This window comes from Centruroides vittatus, unplaced genomic scaffold (assembly GCF_030686945.1).
Source record: "Centruroides vittatus isolate TY-2023 unplaced genomic scaffold, ASM3068694v2 contig_1074, whole genome shotgun sequence".
In the NCBI taxonomy this organism is placed as follows: Eukaryota; Metazoa; Arthropoda; class Arachnida; order Scorpiones; family Buthidae; genus Centruroides; species Centruroides vittatus.
This window is the reverse complement of record NW_027120692.1, coordinates 2,129,792-2,144,249: the sequence shown is the minus strand read 5'-3', so window position 1 is coordinate 2,144,249 and position 14,458 is coordinate 2,129,792. Positions and strand designations below refer to the sequence as shown.

General features: G+C 30.0%; 1 protein-coding gene across 1 annotated transcript in view; it reads left to right on the top strand.

Moving 5' to 3' along the window:
- LOC136973697 (uncharacterized) overlaps window positions 1-10,389 on the top strand; it is a 56,295-nt gene extending 45,906 nt beyond the window's left edge. The window contains exons 17-29 of the mRNA XM_067268441.1: window positions 6,379-6,466; window positions 6,755-6,851; window positions 6,923-6,972; window positions 7,656-7,752; window positions 7,827-7,955; window positions 8,681-8,912; window positions 8,989-9,128; window positions 9,208-9,326; window positions 9,412-9,520; window positions 9,633-9,721; window positions 9,791-9,931; window positions 10,022-10,175; window positions 10,251-10,389. Of these exons, the coding sequence (XP_067124542.1) occupies window positions 6,379-6,466; window positions 6,755-6,851; window positions 6,923-6,972; window positions 7,656-7,752; window positions 7,827-7,955; window positions 8,681-8,912; window positions 8,989-9,128; window positions 9,208-9,326; window positions 9,412-9,520; window positions 9,633-9,721; window positions 9,791-9,931; window positions 10,022-10,175; window positions 10,251-10,340 (1,535 nt within the window). The 3' untranslated portion in view covers window positions 10,341-10,389. The remainder of the gene's footprint in view (window positions 1-6,378; window positions 6,467-6,754; window positions 6,852-6,922; window positions 6,973-7,655; window positions 7,753-7,826; window positions 7,956-8,680; window positions 8,913-8,988; window positions 9,129-9,207; window positions 9,327-9,411; window positions 9,521-9,632; window positions 9,722-9,790; window positions 9,932-10,021; window positions 10,176-10,250) is intronic.
- The last annotated feature ends 4,069 nt before the right edge of the window (window positions 10,390-14,458 follow it).

The following is a 14,458-nucleotide window of genomic DNA, read 5'->3' as shown; positions in this document are numbered from 1 at the left end:
CATCTTCATTCTTTAACGGCCGTCTGCTTTAATTCTTTATTATACTTCTGAAAAGTTCAAAGTGAAGTAATACTTCTAGAACTTTCTTTAATTTATAAACGGACTTCGCTCTAATCAAAAATATGTTCTTATTTTTTTTGTTACCATTTTAACTACGAATTTAAATTTCCTAATGTATGAATTAACAAAACATTAATTTATTAATTTATTTCAAAAAAACTAGTCATGTCACGTTAACACAGAAATTAGGTAATTTGAAGTAATTTGAAAAACAGATAATATTTTAACACATAATCTGTATATTATAATTCAAGTACAATCTATCAAGTATTCATTTGTGTAATTAAAAATTAATTTTCACCTAATATGGTAATTATGCTTGATGTAAGCACTGCTCATAACACTATTTTCAACGGAATTAATAAACATCCATCAAAAATATAAATTGAAAGATTTTATTTTAGTATACAAATATTTTTGACAAAAATTCCTTGCATATGAAGTACAGAGATAATCTATGAAAGTCTATAAATGCAAAAAAACAATGCATTTATGATTATGACATCATGATTACAAATGAAATCCTTATGTCTGTTTTATTTTATTGTTGTTTAATATTTTATATACTTAATGTCTGCATTATAATTTTTAATTAAGAAACGATCAAATTTTAAATTATAAAATTATATTTTCAGAAAATAATATTAAAAATAAAGACGAAGACAATGAAAAACAAATTTTTAACAAATTAACCGATTTCTTGGAAATTAGAAATGATGTTCTTCCAAGTTTAGACGTTGAAGAATCCTGTGCAGAAACGGAAAAAGAAGTGAGAAAATGTTTTGTATTTTTTTCTTGTTTATATTTAAGGACTGATTAATATTTTTACATCTCACAAGCAATACACATGTTATTAAATTCGCTTGGTTAGCGTGCTATTACTTTACATTAAAACTGTTAAATATTTATCGAATTAAACTTCATTTAATGTCTATGAAATAATTTGAAAGTTTCAATAATTTAAGTAAATAATCATTTTAATCAAAATCACAAGATTGCTTTCTAATTGATAGAAATAGGCAAATATAAAATATGACTGATTGAAACATTTAATTATTTGAAAATTATTCGTTAAAAGTTAACACGTTATCATTTAAGAATGTCGATAATTATAATTTGCAAACTTGAAATAATTTAATTTAATTGAAGAACGTTTGGAAATGTTTCTACATTGAATTGAATTTTTACATTTCTTTACTACTTTAATGGTGCTTAGAGATGATTTATAATTTATTGCAAATTTTCAGCTTTTTAAAATATTCGAATTAGCTTATTTATATTCGAAAAATTTTATTTAAAGTACATATATATTTTCTGTCATATTTGTTGATATTCTATTCTTACATAATTCAGTTTCATTTATTTATATTTGCTTATCACTGAGAAAAACTAAATTAATATTTAAATTGTTTTATTAATTTAGAAATAACTGTTGTGTTTTAAATCTGAGTAACTCTAAAATTTTATGTATTATTATTTACAATATGTTTTAAAATTATTTTTATTACTGTCGATTTACGAAAATGTTTTTTACTTATTTTTAGGACGTTACAAACTGTTTGAATGTCTTCGGATATTTACTTCGCAGACTCGGAAGATTACTTTTTCCTTGCCTGCATTCAAAGAAGTAACGTATTTGGCAGTGAAAAATGCGTGCGGATTAAAAATCCGTATAATTTACCGTATCAGTAATTTCTATGCGTGATTACAATATCAATATTGTAATTTACTTTGGATTATTCAAAATTCAGTTTAATTTTTATAAATTCTAATTATTAAAATTCAATTTAATTATTGTAAATTGTAATTAGCGAATATTTAAATAAAATAAACAAATCTTAGTTTTGTTGGTATTGAATTTTTATCGAATTTTTACGATTCTTTAATTTCGATTTCTTAAAAATTTCCCAGTTTTATTTATATTGTTTGAACAATAACCTTAAAACAAAATACATAACTGAGATTGTTTCTGATTTATTCTGTAATATTTTACACTTAATGCAAATGTGCTGTTTTTCTGCTTTTTGTCTTCTCTATTATTCATAGAGAAAGATTATGGCCTTTAGTTGTTTTCCGGGGATACAGTTGAACCTGCTTCTTATCTCAGAACAATCCCTCGGCGAGGATGGTAGGTTTCAGAACTTTTATTCAAAGACGAGTAAGCGGGAGCACAACACGGAGATATTAGATAACATGCAGAAATACAATTGAATGACACTGGTATTATTGTGTAAAAGTCGTCAATACTATGTACTGTACGACTAATCGCTCTGTAATCTAGATTCCACCAGTTCTTGTCCTTCGAATAATTAAGAAGTTATATAGTTTGATTAGATGAACAATTTTTTCTTGGTTGTTTGCATAAATTTGAAATGTTCCTATTCAAATCAAATGCCACTGCTATTACCTTGTGTGGGTCGATTTGCTTTTACTATTACGATATTCTATAAACAGGCGTCAATTTATCGTGTGATCGTTTCACATCTATTAGCCAATAATCTACAAGTAATTCTTTCTTGGCAAGAGAAAATACAATTGGTAGGTCAATTTTACAACTACTAAATTTCAGAAATATGAAAAGAGCCGTTCAAAAGTAAAACATAAAGTGTATTTTAGAGATTTTGAGTACGTTTTCTAGAAAAGATACTAAAGTATCAATTATTTTTATTAAAACAAAGACACGTATGTATATAACTCAGTAATGAATTTAGGAGTTCAGACAGTGTTTCATCCGTGAAAGAAAAAAGAAGGTATCAGGACTAACATAAAAATACCTGAAAATATGAAACGTTTAAACAATACTTTATAAAAAAAACTCGAATGTATTCCATACATTTTCTTAATTATATAAAAATTAAATCAATGCATATAAAAGCATTTATCTATTTTTAATTCAACAGTTTTAAGATTAGATTTTTATAGAAATTTTCAAAAGCTTAGTGTCTAATATTTAAAAAGAAAAAAAAAAGTCCGATCTTGACTACTTTATTGTTTTTTCCCTGTTTTTTAATATTTTACTCTTTTCGTCTTGTGAACACTAAAAACTATTTAAAAGCATTTAAGTACAACAAGGCACGTAAAGGCCTTTTATTTACACCTATCGTGGGTTGGGCCAAGCGGCTACGTTGGCGAAATGTAAACTTTTGACCTATTACCAGTAGTCAGTCGTTTTATTAACTCAAGGTATATAGACTAAAAACAAAGGCATACATAAAATTACACAGTTTATTTATCGCTGTTCTTAGTTGTAATTTAAAGGGAAAAAAAGAAGTTGATCTAAACAAAGGGGTCTCGTATATATATATATATATATATATATATATATATATATATTCACTTGGAGACAAGATTTGAGTTTCAACAATTTATCCACTCGGTTACTCTGGTGTTTTTCGACCTCTTAGATTGGTTTATGGAAACTACGTGTTTCATCTTCCATACACGAGATTATGAAAACATAACTAACTCGATTGATAACACGAAAACTAAAAGCAATCCAAAAATTAACTGTTTGACCGTTTCTTTAAATAATATTAATTTTTCAAAATCACACTTATATGAGCTTCATCGTTTGCAGTTTAATTTATTATTTCTTAATACATTTATTTGTTTATATCGTTACATAAATCAAAATTCATTTCTTATAAATCTAAAATTTTATGACAAAACTTATCTAATTACTTAATCAATGTAATTTATAAGTAATTTAAATTTAAGTAATTAGATAAATTTTGTCATAAAATGGTATAAATATGAATCGGTAAATATACTGGTAATATGACACTTAATTCGGTAAAAAAACAGGTAAACACGTAATCATTTTTGAAGCCAACTGTTTACTTCTATACATTTTCACATGTATCCATATTTTTATGTATTAAAGACAAGCGTATAATGTTATTTAAACCGTAAAGGTAGTTTACTTCATGTATCTTTTCAATTATTACTTTACAATTCTTTGCAATATTTAAATTGTATCATAATACAGCAGTGGCGTAGCTACGGTTCTCCGGGCCCGGTGCGGAACCAGATTTGTGGGCCCCGAAAAAATTTTTCGTGTTTTTTTTCTTGTGATTTTGGGCCCCCATGGGCCTATCTCTTTCCAGGGGCCCGGTGCGGACCGCACCTACCGCACCCCCTAGCTACGCCACTGTAATACAGCACTATGTTGGATATTTTCTCAATGTAATTTCTTCCTTACCGGCAACGCCTACAGCGCAATAGTGATTTTAGTTGACAAACTGGAATACAATTACTTGAATGTAGACCTTATACTGGCCACTTTTTAATTATGGCAATTAAAAAATTACAGCATGTATAACTATGTCAACCAAGTTGATAATGACGTCACAAAAATCTGCGTGATAGGTGAACTACCGAAGAACATTAATATACACACGATAATAGTTCTATCAAAAAATTCATTTACAGGAGTCTTTCTGTAAAGGATTGCTTTTAACAGAGTAGGGACGAAAGTGACACGACCTTGTGAATTGGTCCCAACTGGAGTTGTATTTGTAAACAGGAGGGGAAACAAAGGGAGCATTGTCTTTGTTTATTGGACTCGCGTGAGGTTGGGCAATGTGTTTGCCACATGTTAGCTTGCTAGAAAAAAATGTAAACAAGTGACGGACGTCATGCTGTGCTTGTTTCGTCGGGAGAACAGCCGACGTTTTGGGAAGCTTCCGATGAAAGGAAGGATTGTGATTGGTCGGAAGTTGTCTTCCAAAAACTCTTTAAATAGTAAGACGAGCGAGAGAAAAAAAGAGAGGGGCGAGAGACCGAATACGTGGTAGTCTCTGACACTTAGAAAGCCCGCGAGGTGTAGAGTGTTCTTTTAGAAATTCCTCTGGGAAGGGTTAGTGTAGAGACAGGATGCCCACAGGTTTGAGCCAACTCCCCAAGTGACTGGGCCTCTTCGAAGTTGTGTAGTTCCGGATAACTAATCCGTTATATGAGACACTACGTGTTGTTATCTCGTAAATACTACGTTTGCAAACTTGTCAACAGTCTTGAACTGCACTGAATTTCCTGCTCCCGCATGATTTGGATTCTTATTACTGTGATTTGTTTTTAGTTTTTATATATTAACAGTTTAAAAATAAAAAGTATTATCGTGTTGCTTGAAAAAATTGTAGACCTATAAATTCCCACTATCGTCCGCCCGTCTGTCATTCCTTAAGCTCGAGAATAGAGTTAGTTAGATGAAATCTGAAACCAGATAGGGAAAGCGTATGTGCAGGAGACCCGATTAGCTGTAAACAAACTACCGATGCAAATCACAAGTCACGTTATTTCAATTGCAATTTTCCCCCTGAAAGGAGTTAGATAGATGACCGACACGACTCCATTGCTAATAGAAAAGTATGATGTACAGGGGCAAGCCACTACCAATTTGAGGTGTAGAGCATATATTTTAAATTAAATAAACTAAAAATATGATTAAAAATTGCATCACTGCATTGTGACGACGTCACAATAAATAATTGCTCGTTAAAAATATCAATATCCGTTCTCATATTAAATCATTTTATTATATGTTCATATATTATTCTGACGATAAAAAAACTGACAAATCTGATGTTAAAAACAATAAGATAATTAAAAAACAAATAAAACTCATATTTTACTATATTATGTTTACATTTTTTGCAAATTAAATAATTTATGTAATTAACTTATAGTGATTGTAATGAGTAGCAAGCAGCTAAGTAAACAAACCAATAGCATAATTTGTTTCATATAAAACGGAATTTACTATTGGTTTGTTTACTTACTGTCTGTCAGATGCATCTCTATATTGTAAATAATTCAATCATATAATTACAAGACGTTTAATAACAATGATAATAATAACAGTAATAAGAACAAAATCTTAAAATATATTGCATTATTTATCTTATGAGCATAATTATTAAACTTCTAAACAGCTATTGATTAAAAGATTGATTAAAAGATTATTTTGTTAATATTATATAACATAAACTGCTGTATCATATGTTGATAATATATGTTATACAACATACATAATTCATAAATAACCCTTTTGCGTATGTACGTGTTAATATAATCTACAATATAAAATGCAAAAATTTTCATATAGTCAAACGTTTAATAAAATATAAAAATAATTTCTTAGTTATAGATTGTAAGATAAGTTTAAATAGTATTGAAACTGTACAGGAAATAATATTATATTTTAAATATTTTTATCATTTAATGATAAGTAAAAACGTTTATTTTATATAACCGTGTGACGTCAATAGAATAACCTTGAAATATTTATCAATCTTGGCGTGTTTCTATGAATGTGACAAGGTTTAATTCGTTACCTTAAAAGAAAAATGTATTTTAACACTGTTCTGCTTTTATCTATTGTCGTTTGTATAATTTCTTTATGGATAAGGTAAGAATTCGATAATTTTAAGATTAAATTTAAATAATAAACGAAAATATATAAACAAATAATTTTAGATTTAAAATGTAAAAATAGTGCCTCCTATGTAAAATAAATGACGGGAGAATGTTAAGTATATCGGAGTTTTTTAGTGTTTGTGAACAGTTCGTTCATGAATTTAGTAATTATTTACTGTATTGTGGGTTGTGTAATTGATCTTACTATTGTAAAGTATAGTTTCCTCTTTATGATTTTAATTAATAAAAATATAAAATAATAAACTGATATTTTATACAGATGGAGAAAGAGGAAGATGAATTTATTCCAAAGATATGGTATTCCGGGGCCGAAACCTAATTTCATTACTGGAAATATGAGTGAATTTCACGAAAAGGTACAGCCAAAACTCAGTATATTGCAAACACAGTACGTTTTTACATATCCTTTTTTATTTATTTCATGTAGAGAAACAAATGTATTGACGAATGGTTGCAGCAATATGGAAATATATTCGGGTAATATTATTTTAATGCAAACAAAGAAATTATTTATTTATAATTATCATTTATAACTCAGGTATAAAATTACTTTTGTTGTAAATATAAAACTTTTTAAATCTTAATATTATTTTACTGTACTTATTCTCAATTCACATTTTTCTGCTTATAAGACGATAGATAAGACGTGTCGATAATGTTACAATATTTAATATTATATTATTCAAAAACGTCGAAATTCTTGAATTAAAATCCGGAAATTCTAATGAGATGGTTTCTTTAATTATCTATAAATCAATTCATTAATTGTTACATTTTGGGTCTAAAGAGAAAAAATGGTTAATGTTATCTATGGTTCCAAGATGGCTGCTCGTCTCTGATTCCGGCAAATAGAAGAAAGGAAACAGTGGGGACGAACGTTCTAACCTAACCTAACATATTCTAATAATTTTATTGATAATAATTATGGTAATTTATTAGAATAGGTTAGGTTAGGTTAGAACGTGCGTTGCCACTGTTTCCTTTCTTCTATTTGCTGGAATCAGATACGAGCCGCCATCTTGGAACCATAGGTAACATTAACCGAAAAACTTATTAATAGTTACTTATTTATTAAAGCGTAAAAATATACAGAAAATCGTATAAATATCATCCTATATTTACTGGAAATGTAATTATGTCTGATTATAAATATGTTTTAGATTTTTTTTTGGAGCCAAGCCTTATCTTGTCTGCAATGACTTGGAATTGATAAAAGTTTTACAAGTAAAAGAATTCAAAAATTTTGCAAATAAAGATGTAAATATTTAATATTTAAACCAATACTTATCATTCATAAAGTTGAAATTAAATTAATCTGTTTTTACTTTTAGTTAGTACTTCCTGATTCGGGAATTCCTCATAAATTGTATACTCATTTTTTGGAATTACAACACGATGAAAAATGGAAAAGCACGAGAAGTATCCTTAGTACCTCGTTCAGTTCTGGAAAAATTAAAATGGTAATTATTCAGAATATTAAACGAAGATTGACGTGTTTACTTTCTGTTATACGCAGGCTGTCTTTTTGTCAAGCTCCGATGGTCCAAAAAAAAAAGACAAGTTTAAATAACAAAATGAATTTATTACCAAAAGTTAGGTACAAACATGGTTACTTTTCGACATAATCACCGTGAAGATTGAAGCATTTGTCATATCTGTGGACGAGCTTATCCATCTCCTTGTCATAGAATGTTGCCGCCAATGACTCGAGATGGGCCCTAACGTTTTTTTTGAAGATCGTCATTAGTCTCGAACCTCTGCCCTCCTAGCCACTTTTTCTGTTTAGGAAAGAGGTGGAAGTTGCTCGGCGCTAAATCAGGGCTATACGCTGGGTATTTAAAGGTGGTAAAGACTTCCACCCAGCTTAAAAGTTTTTAATGTGTGAAAACTTTCACCTCTTTCCTGAACTGAAAACGTGGAAAACTTGAGAAAAATGAACTAATTTCGTCAAAACAACGTTGTTAAGGCCATCTCAATTCACTGGCGGCAACAAGTGAATGGAAAAGCTCGTCAATAGATATGACAAATTCCTTAATCTTCACGGTGATTATGTCGAAAAGTAACCATGTTTGTACCTAACTTTTGGTAATAAATTCATTTTGTTATTTACATTTATCTTTGTTTTATGGACCATCGGAGCTTGAAAAAACCGCCCTCGTATAATGAAACTTTTTGAATTTTTCAGATGAGCACTCTAATGGAGGAGCCAATAAATATATTTCTGAAAAAAGTTGAGAAACTAAATGGGAAACCTTTTGACATTGTTGAATATTTTAAAAAATTAACATTCGATGTTATTTGTAGCTCGGCATTTGGAATTAAAACTAACGTACAAAATAACGAAACGAGTAAGTTCATTCAATCCGCACACACTATCTTCGAAGTTGATTCTTCTGATATTTTGTGTACCATATCAAGTATGAAATTTTCTTTAAGCACAATTCTATACAATTACTTTTAATCATATTTACTTAATTAACTCTAATCTGATAGTTTGTTTCCCGGAATTTGAACCTATTCCATTGTATTTAAGACAGTTTATAGATGCCATTAAAAACATGTTGGACCTTCCAGCTGTGCGTGTTGTTTTCGATACATGTAAAGAAATAATCAACTCTCGAAAAAAATCCGAGGTACTGTACATATATTAATTATAAATTCAATTTAAATTTGACCAAATTCAAGAAAACACATTATGTAATATTTGTTTAGTATCATCCACCAGATCTGCTACAGACTATGATAGATGCTGAAGGCGATTCAGAATATGAAGCGAAAAAACTTAGTGTCGATTCAGTTATTGCTAATGCTACCACATTTATAGTAGCCAGGTGAGTTTTTATGTTATTTCAATTAAAAAACATTATTAATTAAATATACAATATGTTTTGTTTTCTTTAAATTTGAATTTTCTAGTTACGATAATACTAGTAATACATTAGGATGGTGTACGTATTATCTTGCTCATCATCCTGAAGCCCAAGATAAAGTATTACAAGAAATAAATGATAACATTAAAAATCACGTAATTATAATAATTTTTATTATTTTTATGAATAGATATAGGTCTAAATTAAATAGTGTTTATTTGTTAATCACTTTTGGGTTATTTATTATATTTAATAAAACTTTAATAGGAAGCTATCCAATACACAGATTTAGTCAAATTAAAATACTTGGATCAAGTCTTATCGGAAACACTTCGTTTAACACCATTGCCAATAGTGTAAGTTGCATTTTTATTTTATTATGGTTATATAAATTATGTTCTTGAATTTAATTTTTGCTTTTTCAGTGCGATAAATAGAATATGTGCGGAAGATTTTCGATATAAAGATGTGACCATTCCGAAAGGAACCATTGTACTTGTTCCTGTGCCTATCCTCCAAAAAGACTCTAATTACTGGAAGGATCCGGAGAAGTTTGATCCCGAAAGGTGGCATTTTATATTGAAATAAAATATTAATAAATTATTATGCTGCAAATATATTCAAATTCTTAGAGGCTCTTTTCTTCAATTTTAAAGATTTTCACCGAAGAATCACATCGATCCATTTATTTACCAACCATTCGGCGCTGGACCTAGGATTTGTATAGGGGTAAGATTGGCCCAAACAATCATGAAATTGATTCTAGCAAATCTTATTAGATCCTTCAAATTAGAACCACATGGAGATTCGGTACTTATTCATTCAATCATAATTTTCGAATATTTAAAATTCTTGTTTATTCAATTTTAATATTTTCCTTAATAGGAATTGGAGTTGGAATATACTTTATTTATGACTCGTCCTAAAAATGGTATAATGATGAGAGCAATACCATACAGTAATGCAGCTTCATAGGGAATTTATTATCTAGATGCAAAATTTGAAAATATTTTAGCGCAAATTGTAATTAAACATTAAAATTTTAATTAATTGATGCTTTTGTCCTCATTCAATCTTTTCATCCAGAAGTTACATAAGTGTAATAAGTTCTATTAATAGATTGTAGTCACAGTAAAGTACAATTAATAAATTAAAATTATAAGTTTTATAATTGCCTTTATGCTTTCTATTTCTGTACAGTGGTATGTGATTGATAAATATAAAAGTTTGTTTTATTGTTTCATACAGATTCAAAACGTGCATATGACACAACTTTGAACAAATAAGCTTACAACTTTAAAATAAGACAAAGTTTTCAAATTTTTTCATTAATTAAATACAAAGTTTATAACTTAATTTCATAAATTTTATTGCTTATCATACATATTTTACTTGTATTTGATTACCTCTTGTTCTCGTTTCCGTGTTATTAGAAGCAGTACTGCCGTTGCAGCCGGGCAGCTGGGGCACTTGCCTAGGGCCCAGCGCCTAAAAGGGCCCTGCTCTTAAGAAGTTTAACTTTTGAATTTTTTTTATGCTATCCCCTTTTTTCACGATAATTAGGCGTAGCGTTCCAGAGGAAATATATTGAACCGCAATAATTGTTTACCATATTTAGTCATTTATAGTACAGAAAATAGTCATTTAAAAGAACTAAAGATTAAAGTATTTAATAATAGTGTCAATAGCTGTGACAAAAATGGCACGAAAACTATTTTTTGCGTTAAAATTCGCTATAAAAAATTGGAAAAATGTATTCGATATTACTGTGATCTTGAATTTGTGCTATCAGCGGTTATTTAGTACGCTAAGTAAGTAAAAATGTGCAAAAGTTGACACAGATTTGTTTTGTAATGTCACTATTATAATTAATGCGCCTCCATTACAATGTTGTCTAAACTGCAGATTGCTTCCCGGATCTATTTTCAATAGAACACAAAACATGTAAAAAAAATTAGATTCTGTATTGTATAAATTACATAATGTATATTTATAAAGGGCTGCAATTGCTAGTGGCGGCCCTGATTAGAAGTAAGTGCGAGGTTACAGATGGGGTCAAAAATCACGACAATTGCGTTGATTATATAAAAATTCCTGAGGAAAAACAAACTGAAAGTTATGTAAGAGAGAGAGGAAAAAAACTGTAGTTGTCAAAACAAACTCGACGCGGAGATAAACGAGGAGTCTCGAGGACTCTCACACGTGATAGATCATAGATAAATGCTGACCCGAGACTGACATGGGTGCTCGTATACAATCGATCTAAATTAAAAAATCGGGAATTGGGGGAATGATTGATGGTTAAAGAACATAGCTCTAGATCGTTGAAATTCTAAAATGTCAGAGAATAGGAAATAATAGAGTAAAATACGAGCGCCGGTTTCATAGATCCATCAACATCTTCCGGTCAGAGTCAATCGGAAACCGAGACTAGGACCAATCAAAAGAAGGGATTCGAGGGAGAAAAACTATAAAAACCCGAAATTTCAAGGTCGAAAAGCAGTTCTTCGCCAATCCAAACGCGCGATAAATCTGTGTCGATTCCTCCTAGGACTATCCCGTCGCATCCCAACTTCGACGTGCACGCAACTCGACCGGCCACTTTACTATCGTCGTCTCTGCCCCTGGGCCGTCAACGAACCCTCAGCGCAAGAACAACCCATGAATCGAACTCTGTACCACCTACGAACTCTGACGGACACTCGAATAACGATACAGTAAAACCTGCCCAAAACGGAAACTGAATAAAACGAAACGGGAAAATACCTATATATTTTGTACCGTGCGATTCCGGTTTACACAGGTTTTACTGTGTTATATTTTTAGATTATTTTTCATAACTTTATTCGAAATGGAGAAATAAAAGGGAAATTTTAAGTAATTCATAAAAATCTTAGACAGTTAAACGCAATTATTTTCCTTGAATTTGAAACGCTTGAATAGAAATTGTTCTTACCAATTTACTAACAATTTCCTCTATGAAAGTTTCAATAGGAACAACTAAAAATTTGAAATTATATTAAATTGTACGACGTTAAAATCATTTAATAATTAATTGTTGTCAATTTTATAATTGTTTACTAATTTAAATGTTATTAACTTATATCGAAAAATGGTAAACTTATAAGTATTATACGCACTTGATTTGTTCCGAAAGCACAAAGCTAAAAGACTCGCTAAGAGACAAAATAGGCTAGTTCTATCCGATACCCCATACAAACCCCCTACGGTTTTGATTGATAAGTCAGGCCTTGTCCCTCGTCACTTAGCCCCATTGTGGACCTAGCCGAATCCATAATGAGTATGATTAAAGAGATTCTCACACAGCAAAACTTGATTTGAGTCTCGATTATTATTAGTACTTTGTAAAGTAAGAAATACGTTTCAAAAGATGTTCTTTATTACTAATTTTGACATTTAATACAATCCATTTCCAGGTACAGTATATTCTATTGTTCTCTATTTCCTTGACCTTGATAAACAGTCGTAACTAATTGCATACGAATACTGCCTTTCCAATAAGCTTTATTGTAAGCGGTTCCTCACAGCGCGTAAGTAACAATATTTTCAAAACTTTTAATTATTTTTACAATTTAAGTACACTTAATACTGACCGTAATTTATTTTTTTAGTAATTTAAAATATGCGAAAACCCAATTATTCCTATATTTTCCTTCTTCTACTGACAAACACGGCGATTGGAGGTAGTGTGATACCGTATTATAGTATTTTATATATATTTTTCAGAAAAAAGTAATATAATATTCTATTTTTAATACAGTTATTGATGAAAAAATTGCAGAAGCAAATGTATATATTGATCAATTGCTAGAAAATTTAAGAAACGATCCGATTATAGCGACTGAAGTTGAACCTATTCACATCCCAGACGTCTACGAAGCAACATTCGAAGGAAGAAATATTTACGTGAAAGGACTTTCTTACCTTACGAGATTGGGCGACAGCCGAATATCGATCGAACAAGATAATATATATATAAGTTGTTTATTGGGTGTGGACAGAATAATATTTCAAATGGATTATAAAGCTAAAGGTCAGGTATTGGGTTATCCTGTGTGGGGTGGTGGTACAGCCGAGGGTAAGATAGATCATGTTATTGTCGATTGTGTTGTAGTTGTTTCCTCATTAGACGTAGACGGAACTGCGACTTTAGAAAAATTTAAAGTATTATATTTTGGTGGATTTGTAGTTACTAATGTTAAAGGCACCACGGCTACATTAAACTGGATAATGACATATATAGCAAATGTTATGTTTAATTATTCTAAGAAAATGGTGATCGAGGGCATTGAAAATGGAATCTCTAAATTACTTCAGAACAAACTTTCCGAAACCAAGATAGAGCCCAGAATATTGCATCACTAGTAAATATAGTTTAAGAATTTTAATTTGAATAAATTCTCATGTATTTCGTAATTATACAAAGTTCAATAATACATCTATTTACAGTACTGTTCTTACGTTGTTAAAAAGAAATACGAAATATATGTTTTTAAATTGCTATAACTGTTATAAAGAAAATGTATAAAATACGAAATTATAATACTGTATTATTTTTTCAGACTTTTTAATATAATCATAGTGATTGTAACAATTTATTTCTATATAAATTTGCTCAAAATAAACTTTAGTTGAACATACGAGGCATGGATGGAATCGATCCTTGAAAAGCGGATTAGGTGGTCCTCTTTCGTACCTAATTGGTTCCCGAAATGTGTATGAAAGTTGAAATGTACGAAAGTAGAGCAACGTAAAAAAAAAATCAAAAGAGTTACTCAAACTCGAATAACATCAATTAATCGATTGATCATAGAGTTATTAGCGAGGTTGAGGCAGAAGTTTTAAACGTGGAGACGTGTACGTCGGACGTTCGGCGCCACTTTCCTGTAAACCTAGAAGTTGGCAATGGCGTTTGGAAAGTCAATAGAATCGACATTCCAAACGCCATTGCCAAACTTCTAGACTTACAGGAAAGAGGCGCCGAACGACCAACGTACACGTTTTCACGTTTAAAACTTCGACCTCAACCTCGCGAATAATGTTGTTAGCCTTTCAAGGCCAATTTCATTACA